At 36.3% G+C, this 12,250-nt stretch overlaps 1 protein-coding gene across 1 annotated transcript; it reads left to right on the forward strand.

Annotated features, from left to right (window-relative positions):
- Nucleotides 1-2,941: 2,941 nt before the first annotated feature.
- Nucleotides 2,942-9,541, forward strand: timm17a (translocase of inner mitochondrial membrane 17 homolog A (yeast)). Its single transcript, XM_053315030.1, has 6 exons — nt 2,942-3,005; nt 5,326-5,425; nt 6,108-6,171; nt 6,603-6,731; nt 7,589-7,699; nt 8,591-9,541. The coding sequence occupies exons 1-6, from the start codon at nt 2,980-2,982 to the stop codon at nt 8,665-8,667; spliced, it is 507 nt and encodes a 168-aa protein (XP_053171005.1). The 5' UTR covers nt 2,942-2,979; the 3' UTR covers nt 8,668-9,541.
- The last annotated feature ends 2,709 nt before the right edge of the window (nt 9,542-12,250 follow it).

Raw genomic sequence — 12,250 nt, forward strand, 5'->3', positions numbered from 1 at the left:
GCTTTACATAACATGTTTAAGGCAGCAGGAAAACATTGGGAGCTGTGTAGTGTCTATCCACCAGCTGGCAAGGCAGACATCATCCTGGGTGTTCAGAGGAGGAGAGGAGAACAGCAGCAACAGGCCAGTTTATGTCTCCATCGCCCTGCCTCAGCCTCTGCATCCATGAAATGCCTATATTTGGTCATTTCTCAATGAAGGCTTGCTCTGCAATTCATTCCTTTCTTGTTCCTAATAATGGGCTGCTGGCCAGCGGTCTGTCTCTCTCTGGCTGTAGCTGCTCTCCTGACCAGCAGCACTGATCTGATGGAGGGAAAAGAGGGGAAGGAATGAAAATGTTGAGATTATTGGTTGTCCAGTGCCAACAAAGGGGATCTGAGGAGAACATGGTTATGATTTGTAGACAGAAAACAGCACATTATTATATCAATCACTCTGCATCTGCGGTAATCACACTTTGTTCTTTGTTCTCTTGTTACTTTCCCACATTAAAATGTCTAGAAACAATATAACATAGGCGATATAACATACAATAAATATGTATATTATATGTAATGTTGAGTTTAATACTTACATTACCCCAAATGTTTCAAACATTGTTCAAACCCAGAGAAATCTAATTTTTATTTAGATAACAGTCTCATTTGGTTGGCAGTCATTGGCACCATATCCCCTTTGTGCATGCTTCATCATAACTTAACTTGTATACCCAGTTTTAAGACAAATATTTATGATATACTTTTTAGATCTTGGTCAGTTTTAACTGTATCCTTTAACCAGATGAAAGATTTGAGTCATTGCATGTCTGCATCTTAAGTAATTAGAGTAAATGTTAGAGAAATACTTAAAACTACTTTATTCAGTGTTTTTACCAGTGTATAGTCACTGGGTCTGGAGGAGGCATCCCAGTAAAAACCTCCTGAATGATGAACACTGAAGGAATCCTAACAGGGAGACAGTGGTTTTAGTGACGACTATGGTGGTTGTTTTAACAATGGAGACAACTCCCATGATCCCACGCTACATCACAATGTCAGATGGTCCTTTGTAATTGTTCTTATTGACAAACCCCTAGAGGCAGAAAATGACACACTGTGTGTTTAACTCTATGTTTAGGTTCCTTTCTCTCTGTAGCATGGCTTGAGTTATCTTCTGTTGGGCTTTGTTGCTAAAAATACCTCATCAATATGTGATTCAAAGCAAATGTATTCATTTACGCAACATGCTCAATATCAGGTAATATAATAAAGTTATTGAAACTAGATTTTGACACAGGAACCCTCTTCACTTGTACTTTAGTGACAGCTTATATTTTTTTAATTACACCACAAGCTAATGTCAACACAGTGACTTTGGGGCTTAAGGCAGCTTCCTGTGGATCCAGTCTTGCTCTGTAGGAACCACTGGCAGACATTCTTTTAATATTTGTGCTTCATTGTTGACACTGGATCAACACATTAAAATAATTTCAACAACTGCATATAAAACGGTTTCATTTTAAAGGAAGTTTGAATCAGAGTAATGTTGCTACTGTAAATGTAAACCAGCCACCTCCTACATATTACAGTAAAGACCTGCCATGTGGTACCATTCATCATAGACTCAGACAAACCTTCTTTTTCTTACTATTATTATTGCTAAATCACTGTGATTCTGCTGTTGCTGTCTGTGATGAAATTATACACTTTATGACTTAATTAATTCTGTGTCTGTAAAGTGTGTCTCATTTGACAACACAGGTTTACCTCCTCCTTCAAACTGGGCATATCTTCTTTGAAAATATCAAGCAGTTGTGTTGTAACAACATCCATTTATTGTACCTCCAAATAAATATCCGTTTCCACAGTATAACATTTTAGTTCCTCAAAATTACAATTTATTTCATGTAAGTAGCACTTGGCTCCCACTACTGGATAAATCCAAACAAAATGTTGGACTTCCATTGGCAGGCTTTAATGTGGCTTCAATGATTTTTTTCTCTGCCATTGTAAGATGCTTTTTTGAATCTCTTATCACAAGGACTAACAGCCTAATTACCAAGGGAGGTTTTATAACGTGTAGTCTAATTTTCTTATGTATGTAAAGGAAGTAACTTAACAGGAAGTAAATATTCCTACAATTTGGTTTTGATACATGGTGTCCTCTTCTTTATTTATTTATTTGTCTCCACATTTTGCTTTGTTTTCTTCAAACTTCATCCAAATAATCAAACTTTGTTGGTATAGCACTTTTCCTACATAGTTAAGTAACACAAAGTGATTAATATAGTAAAAAAAAAACCCCACCAAACTAACAAACAAAAAGACTCAATAGAAACAGGAACTGAAGACACGCTACCATAACTCTCATGAATCTGCAATGAGGAAACAGAAGTAAGATAAAAATGTAAAAAAGAAAAAAAAAGAATTAAGAAAATAAGAGCTAATAAAAGATTAATAAAATATAATAAGATATAATAAAATAAAATCACTCAGAAATAAAGTGGGTAAAACTGAAAAGGACCAAAATGCAGACAAAAATGGCACACATAGACGCAGACAGCTTTATCTCTGTCTCTGCAGGTGACAGGAAATTATGTGTCATTTGGAGCAGATGGTCATCACCCATAAAGTAGCAGATGGAGAAAGCTGAATTATATTCTGACAACACATTAATGAATTGATTAAAACATTACATTACACATTTAAAATAATTGGCAATTTCCCAAAAAACAGAACTGTGAGGAGGGGTATTAAAATAAAAAAGATAAGAGGAAAATAAAATAATACATTCATTTTAAGAGTAAGTTCAGTTTGTTCTGTAATTATTTTTCAGTGATTTAAGCTACAGAAAAATGTGGAACTATGTTTCATCATGTTTAATAACGTGGACGTGACGTGAGACTTGACTCAGGTGAAATGCACCTTTAAGATGTTACTTGACGCCGTTACGTCAGGTTGTCGATAAGCGTGACGTCAGAGGGAACACCGAGAGAACAAAATGGAGGAATATGCCAGAGAACCATGGTGAGTCTTATAACCAAAAAACACAAATTACCTGTACGCTGTTTCGCTCAGAAAAGTCAGTGTTTCTATTTGAAATAACTAGCAGGAGACGTGTGTGTAATCATTTTTATTTTACGTCACATGGCTCATTCGGAAAAACCTCCAAATCCGGCTGGTTGGCGAGCGTTAGCAGCAATGCTAACATTACATATGTTTGTATTGGCAGTGTGTGCTAGCATTTACACCGCTGATGCTAAATCACGTTGTTAGTGACCTTGTCGGCTTTTTCACCCACATGTCTTCACGTTTAGTTAACCGACTCCAGTCACCGAGTTTGTATACACTGATGTGGTGATGCAAAGTGTGTGCGGCAGTTTTAGCATATTAGTAGAAGAAATGTTGACTTTGGTGAGTTAAGGATTAAAGTGAGCTAACGCTAGCTGAGCTGTCTTATCTGTTGGGGCAGCCTGAGGGTTGCACAACATCTGGAGAGTGGGACCTCAAGACAAGTTCATTTTTTATCTGAACATGTTGTACCAGAAATGACATATGTCGCTATCGAGTTAAATGTGTTAATTTTGTCTAGGATCAAGGGCGTTTGAAGGGTCTGGGGTCACGTTTGGATCATGAAATGTTACGTAATGTAATGTGGCACCTTTTTAAAAATGTGAGGTTTAATCTTTCGTGAAGCAAAATACTTTTTATGCAGTGTGAAATGTAGCTTTTGATCTTTATGAACATTGACAAAAGCGAATCAAAGATAATACACGTGCCTCTGACTTATCCTGAATGCACACATGTCAGACCCAGTATATACTATGCAATGAGTACATTGTGAACCTGTTGGATTATTAACACGTGTGTGTGGCCATAGTCTTGTAGTATGATGGTCCTAGATCAAGTGGTACAAACTACACTAACCTGACTAAGAAATAATTTGAATAAGTCAAATGAATTTCTGCATTACCTTTTAGCTGTTTAGCCTCTGGATTAAATGACACTGAAGCTGTTCTCTTGTTTACTTTTGTGTCCTTGTCCTTGCTGGTGACCTCAGCTGACACATTTAAGGTCGGCAAGAGTAATTAAGCCATAGTTCTGTTTAACGGGCCTCTTCTGCTCAGAAATGTGTTTTTACTGATAGTCACAACACTTCGATGTTTGAGCTTCACTGTGCAGAGTTTGAGACTAGAGGACTGTTTTACATGTTCATCTGCTGAAGGGGGAAAAGTGTCTCTCTCTGTCCTCATTGACTATTTAGAGTTTTAAGTGGTTGACTTTTGTGCACCATATGATCGATCACAACACATTTGGTGGCTAATCAAATGTCCTGTATGTAACTTATACAAACGTAATTATGTGTAAACCTGAAGCCTCCAGTGCACATACACCAAGAAAGGACTTTTCAGTGAAGGTGGAAACATCTTTTGTCCAGTAGTTAAACTTTGAAATTAATTATATTTGCATATTTTGGATTTTTCAGTGTGGTACAACGATTAAATTGAGTTTTTGGATTTTTAATGACATTGTTGTTTCTTTCTTAGGAAATGTATTTTACAACATGTCTGAAATATAAGATACCATTAAATAAACAGTGAGCTCAGATATATTTGTCTTCATTTTTACATAATATATAATAGAGAGAGAGGGAGATACAGTGTATTGCTGGGTGGTATCAACAACTACCTGTTTATTTACCTTCGGTGTATTTGTAATATGATGGTGTGATCATATCCATTGTTCAAATTGAAGTTTACTAATAAACTGTAAATAAATTTGGAGTTCTGTCTGATGTAATACATAATAATGGAACACAGCTCATTGCATTGCTTATAAATTACAATTACAATGACAATATGTGATTTTGCATAATTTCCTTCACATTAATGTTGTATGCAACCATATCAACCATACTGAAATTATGTGCATTTTAGGTTGCTTGATTTTCAGAGTTCATTGTATGCCAATTACTGTACCCTTTGTTTTAATGTATAAAGTTTCATGCTATATTTGGTGAGTGATGTGGTGACTTGTGTAGGACTGTGTTTGTTCAAAAAATTGTCTTGCATTTCTCAGAGGTTTTGTTCCTCAGTGTGTGTACACTCACAATTTGAAATCTAAGTTTTCATATTCATATTAATGATAATAAGAATGTACTGCTTCCTCTACAGTCACCTTTGATATTTTCAAAACTTGCATACATCCATACAAATGGATATCACACTTAACAAGCCAGCACCTGCAGAGTGATCCCAGAGATGATGATGATGATGATAATAATGTGTAAATGCAGTTTCTTTCTATGTACAGTACTTTATACTGACCTTTGCTAATGTGCTTTCAGTCCCTGGAGGATTGTGGACGACTGTGGGGGAGCGTTCACTATGGGAGCTATCGGAGGCGGGATATTCCAGGCAGTAAAAGGCTTCAGAAATGCACCTTCAGTAAGTTCAATCATAACACGGTACCAGACCATTTCTCTTGGTTAAAGACAACTATTGTAACATCATTTCACAAATGAGACGGGTTTGACACCTGCAGAGAGAAAATATTAGTTTCAGTACCCATAACCAGTGAATTTTGATGGCCAGCCTTCCCCAAAAAAGAGGAAATATCATGAAAATGTATTCAAATTTGTCATAGATGGTGGTCTTATTGAGGACCACACATAGGAATATATCTATATTTGCATCTACAGAATAGGTTATGGTGAATTACATGATTCGAAATAATATGTGCACAAACAGAAACAGCTTTTACCACTGATGTTAATACAGTCCATGCTCGCTGTGGTTGTTATTCAAAGTGTAAATGTTTCCTGCACAAGCTCATGTATACATGCATGTACATGTACATAAATAACATTATGTAACTGCGGTCATGACCAGTAAAGCATCAATAAAATGATAATATACAGTATACATAATGGTTTTCTGATATAGCATGCTTTACAGTATAACTCACACAGTGTTGTATCTTTCAGTAACATTTGGCTTTTTCCATGTTTTCCATAGTTATAATCTGCAATTTTAGGATTGTTAATCTGTCAAGAGACAACAGCAGGTAGATATCAAGAGTTAACAAAGAATTTCCACTGATCTGTTTTTTTGTTGCTCCGTCTTGCAGGGTATGAGCCACAGAATGAGAGGTAGCATGACTGCCATCAAGACCAGAGCCCCACAGCTTGGAGGTAAAAACAACTGCAGAATATAAATATTGTCCTCCTCAAAGTTAGACTTGACCCAGATGCGTCCTTTTATTCACAAATACTCATCATCTGTTGACTGGAAAGGTCGCTGGAAAAACGTTTGTTCCCACATTACCGAGGACAATTGTCAGCCGTGTCCTCAATATGTTTCAAACTGTCATGTTTTCATCAAAATATGGCTAAATATACCGCTTTCAAAGCCTTTCTTGTGGCTGTGACATGTCACTTCAGCAATCCATCATAACTTACATGAAAACATGAATCCAAGCTGACTTCTCTTCATGAAGGAGAAAAATGTTTTTACATGCACAGTTCAAGCATACAGTTGATGAGTAGTTGATACTGAAGATAAAGTACATTGTGTCTGAACCGTGTCTTATTCAGATTGTGTGAAATGCTCTTTTGTGTTGCAGGCAGCTTCGCAGTATGGGGAGGCCTCTTTTCCATGATAGACTGTGGTTTAGTAAAAGTGCGAGGGAAGGAGGATCCCTGGAATTCAATTACAAGTGGGGCCATGACAGGAGCTATCCTCGCTGCAAGAAGTGAGTAAGCTCAGAAGAAGCTGGTGGTTGACAGTTAACAGACAACAGTTAACGCATAAAAACCTCATGCAAACTGAAAGCCATGTTACTATTTTTTCACTGAACACTGAGAGTGAGAAATTAAACCTGTTGTGTTACTGAAACTCTGCTGACTATGCAAACAAGTATCAGTAAGGCTGTTCAACATGTGGCTGCAGTTGAGTAAAGCTCCGATATGTTTTATGTGGCCTGTTTTTAGAAAGCCGGCATGTGTTTTTTTTTTTTTTCTCTCTCTACTGTGCCTAAAGGTAAAAATTAACTCATCTTTTCAGTAAGGCACTGTGCTCATCAATGATTATTTTCAAAACTGTCCAAGTGGTTGATGTCAGCGTTTTTGCACAGAAATATTCCATTGATGTACAAATTGTGCATTATTATACAAAATCATTGTCCCTTCAATCATGTGTTGCATTAATAATAAAACCTCTATGTGGGAATTACCTACTTAATTAAATCTTCATCCCTTGTGGCCTTGCAGTGTTTAAAAAAAGCATCTGATGTCACCTGTTGGACAGTGATCTAGAGTAAACTTTGTTCTGCAGCTAATTTTAGATGAGTGTCAGTAAAGGAGTCACAACTGGACATGATCCTGACATCCATGACATCATTGACTAGAGATTTATTGAAATTGTTTCAGTTCAGCCAGTTTGCAGATTTAATGTAATAATTAGAATTTGAGTTTTTAAGTGTTCTTACTGGCCTGTGTGTGAGGTCTTAAATGTCCACTTTTATTCATTTCATTGAACTTATAATGAAAGACCCTATACTTCTGTACTTTGGTTGTACTAATATATTACATAATCTCCTGTTCTCTGCAGACGGACCAGTGGCCATGGTTGGCTCTGCAGCCATGGGAGGCATTCTGCTGGCTTTGATAGAGGGCGCTGGTATCTTGCTTACTAGGTTTGCCTCATCACAGTTCCCAACCGGTAAGTGACAGATATAATGTTGTAAGATAATACACTAAAATTACTTAGTAAGTTTTATAAATCAATTTTAACACCAGCTGTTAATATTAAGTCAATCAGACAGACTGAATGTAGGTAGAGAAACTCACATTTTAACTGAAGGAGGATTTAATCAGAGTATAATACTAACTGCCTGACTGTTTTTCACTCACATTTAAATCAGTGAGCTCAGTTTAACATGGAGTATAAATACCGTGTGTGATATGTCTATTTTTCTACAAACTGTGAAAAGGTCTTTATTTGTATTTTCACTTTAACTGGCATTACAGGGTGTTTGCTTGATAACGATGATAAAATAAAGTAAATCACACTCAACATTTTTGTTTTTATGAAAGTCATTTTGACACATCACTGCTGAAAAGCCCAGGTGTAATCAATAACATAGAGTATGGTGGACATGCAACACAGATCTGCTGCTAAAATTGATCACTGTAGTTATTTGCCATGTGCCTGAATCAGTACAGGTGCACCAAGTGTACTTATTTAATCTTTTTCCCAGTGTGAACACACAACATGAATGAGTTGATCAACACAAACTGTCTCTGCAAATCTTTTAAAACAAAAATTGTAAACATTCATTGCATCAAGCAACACAAAATGTGAATTTCTTGGTTTTTTGTGATAATAAACTGATTTTAAAAAAAATGTATATATTGTGGACTGCAGTTTTAAAAAATCTGTACATCATTTATAATTATTAAATAATTAGTAATTATTTGTAACAATCTGCTTATAATTAGTATGTAATGTGTCATTTGACACAGTGAAGTTATATTTATTTTAACTACTAACAGCTGTTAGACCTCTGATTGGCTGTCATCTCATATGAAGTGTCTTCTTCTTTCTCTCCAGGACCCCAGTTTGCAGAGGAGCCCGCCCCTGCTGGCATGCCCGCCCCTTCCTTTGGAGACTACAGGCAATATCAGTGAGAGGACCTCCCCACTTCTTATCCACTAGGCTTTTTTTTTGAATTGCTGAAGTTACAAAGAAGATACGGACATACGTGATACCACACATCAAACAATAACAACTGCACCCAACTTCATGGACTGTGTCAAAGAAATGAAGGACAACAAAAATACATCTTCATTATCCTTCATTCAAGAGCCATGTACAGATCTGCCTTTTGCCATTCTCAGCCTTGTCATGTGCACCTTTTTCACCTAACATTGGTCAAATACAGATATGTGGTGAGATGTGTTGTTTGATATTTGTGGGCTCATGGGGATGAGGTGTGTTTTTTTTTTCTATTTTGTTCATATACAGTATGTATACATGTAGCCCTACATGTGTGAGTAAAAGGCAGACGAGCTCTGGATATTGTTGAATCTAGCAAAAACACATGTCACACACGGAAAGTAATTAATTATACTTATGTAAGTATGATCCTTATGTGTATATAAAGTAAAAGCTTTCCGCTCGTATTAACTTACATTATTAGTCTTTATTTTCTGTAAATGTCACCTGCTTGGGCTGGCCACTGACATTTGGCTAGCCTTTCTATTTGATTTTGTTCACATATGAAGGCAATCATCTATCCGATACAAAGATATTCCTGGGATACTAGTTTGTTTTAAAGTGATTTATTTATTATAGATTGTTAAGAGTTGTACCGGATTGCTCTATTTTATGTGACGTGCGCTTTTACATTCAACACTGAGATGTGGGAAAAAGGCTGATGAGAAATAATGATGGCATAGGCAGTACAAATGAATGGAGGAACTCAAGCAATGGGGTTGATGCATACTGTATTAAAGCTGTAAGACAGATTGTATTATAATACAATAATTAAAAAAAAAAGTCGTAAAATGTGTCTCTTGTAGTGCTCTGAATACATTTATACCATTAATTCTCACCCACATTTAGTGAGAATGAGTTCACCTCTATTTTTGTTTATAAGCCATGATGCCAGAGCAGGATTACTCATTCTCCACTAGAGGGTAGTCCTCACAAACACATCCACATCAGCATTGCTCTTATTTATCTGTGGTAACTGTCTTTGAGGATGTGTTTACAAAGGACACATAAGGGAGCACTTTCCTCTCACATTCTTCTACGTGTGTGTCACTGCTCTCTCTTTGAACCCAATGATGTGTAGCTGCAGGTGAAGGACAAGTGGAAGAATTAAGTGGACAGGACCTTGACGCAACTTCTACATCACCAGGTTGATATGTGGAGTCAGGGATTGTTTATTTCAAGGCAGAGTAGATTCAAGGCTTGATACCTGACTTAAATCACTAAAGACTTGAGATCTGAAAGCAAATGGGGCTGCAATTGTTTTCATTAGCAGTGTAATATTTAGTTAATGATCTGCCAGAAAACTGAAAAAACACCCATCACAATTTCCTAGACCCCAAGCTGACATTTAAATGGCTTGTTTTGTCAGACCAACAGTCCAAAACCAGCAAATATTATTTATACAGTGACAGAGATTTAAGAACAAACAGCAAATACAGCAAAATATTTGATAAGCTGGAACCAATTAATCTTTGGTATTTTTGCTTGAAAATGGACAAAATTGTCACTGATGCTGTCAATCGATTGTTTCTGATCCAATTAGGACTTATATAACAATCAACGATTAACATTTCTTTGAACATTGGCGGTGTGTCATTTCCGATGAGTAATCAGAGGTTGTAAAGACTGAACTTTGGGACTCAACCATAGACTGAAAAACTGCTGTGACTTATGGTGTGTGTAATCTTTGATACCTTGGGCAATAACAGGATGATTTCACTTTGACAGATTTCACAACCATAAAATATCTAATCTACCAAGGTAACTGTCATTTAATGGTCACAATTCAGAAACTGCACAGGAAGACATGAAAGTTGCTTATAAACGCTGACATTCATGGACATCAGCTTCGACTTGGACTTTCCCCAACAAGACTTGCTGACAACTATGCTGACAACCTCTCAGATCCCAACTCTAAATAGTGTTCGAACTAGATTGGGGAAGTCTCAAGTCTAGGTGCATAAGACGAAGCATGAATGACTTGTCATCCTTCACATTGTAATTAAACCCTTTGTGAACGTAAAAAAGGGTGTGTCGTTCAAGGTTATTATTCAGAGGCTTAAAGACTTAATTTTGAGTCACCCAAATACACTTGAAAAGGCTGTGAGTCATAGCTTGTAATCTTTGATACCTTAGGCAATGGTGTGATGGTTAGTTCAGTCACCTACTTATTTTTGCCTGTTGTACTCGCTGACAGATTTCACAAACAGAAAGTAACTCATCTATAAAGGAAAATGTTCAAATGTGTAATTTTAATAGTCAGAATTCAGAAACTTATTGTAAAGACTTGAAAGTTGCTTATAAACGCTGACATTCAGACTCCACTTGGACTTTCCCCAAAAGATTTGAAACTTTGCTGACACTTTCTCACATTCCAAGTCTAAATATTTAAATAGCTGTGTGTAGCCAATTCGAACCCTTTTGTCCAACAGGACAGTCCAAAACACTGAATTTAGTATAGTGTCATGAATGACGAAGACAACTACCAAATCTTCACATGTAAGAAGCTGAAACTAATCTTTTTGGGGGCATTTACAGTTCACAGTTGTGTATAAAGACTTGTGACTTGACTGGTGCCAGAACTCTGCTGCCAGCTTCTCAAATGTGAAGATTTGCTAGTTTCTCCAGTTTTCCATGACAGTATATTTAACATATTTGGGTTTTGGACTGTTGGTCAGACAAAACAAGTTAATGTGGGGATTTTCCTGAAATTTGATACATTGAACAATCAATTGATTACGAAAAGAAAAGAATTGTTGTGGCCTTATAGTAGGCTACTCCTATGACGGAACAATACAACAGTGACCTCACTTTTCTGTGAGCTCAATATATAAACTATTAAAGTCTTTAATCTAGACCTCCTCAATACTAGGTTTAAATAATAAAGCATTAATGACCTGCCATACTTCATATTACACTTCAATGCTGCAAACTCATTTATAATTTAATATAAATGATGTATAGTTAACCTGGGTTGATGTGTTGGTAATCCAGCCTGGGAATAGACTATATTCATTTAGTCTGGATTAATTTTGATGACCCAAAATGAGTAAAAAAAAACTAATCTGACATGGAGTTTGTAATCTCAGATCTTTTAATCAATAATCAATCATTTATAATGAATAATTATGTGGACCCAAATGACGTGGGTTGATTTGTTGGTAATCCAGTTTTGGAAAGACATTAATTTAGTCTGGATTAATTTCGATGACCCAGAATGACAAAAAAAAACAAAACCCTAATCTGACATGGAGTTTGTAATCTCAGCTCTTTTAATCAATAATTAATCATTTATAGTTCATACTTATGTGTATAAGGTGTAAATAAACCTGGGCTGATTTGTTGGTAATCCAGTTTTGGAAAGAGCTATTAATCAATAATACATCTGGTTCACTTCATACACAGAAACACACTTTCCTTCATAAACTCACTCCCTTGTTGTCACACCTCATAACCACAATTGAACTCGTGCTTTTTAAAAATAAACATGAGTAG

This window comes from Scomber japonicus, chromosome 3 (genome assembly GCF_027409825.1).
Source record: "Scomber japonicus isolate fScoJap1 chromosome 3, fScoJap1.pri, whole genome shotgun sequence".
NCBI classification, from domain to species: Eukaryota; Metazoa; Chordata; class Actinopteri; order Scombriformes; family Scombridae; genus Scomber; species Scomber japonicus.

Bases quoted from the DNA above. Each gene is read 5' to 3' on its own strand.
- timm17a (XM_053315030.1), top strand. From the start codon at position 2,980: ATGGAGGAATATGCCAGAGAACCATG. The intron at 3,006-5,325 runs GTGAGTCTTATA...ATGTGCTTTCAG, and splicing joins GAATATGCCAGAGAACCATG to TCCCTGGAGGATTGTGGACG. The intron at 7,700-8,590 runs GTAAGTGACAGA...CTTTCTCTCCAG, and splicing joins CTCATCACAGTTCCCAACCG to GACCCCAGTTTGCAGAGGAG.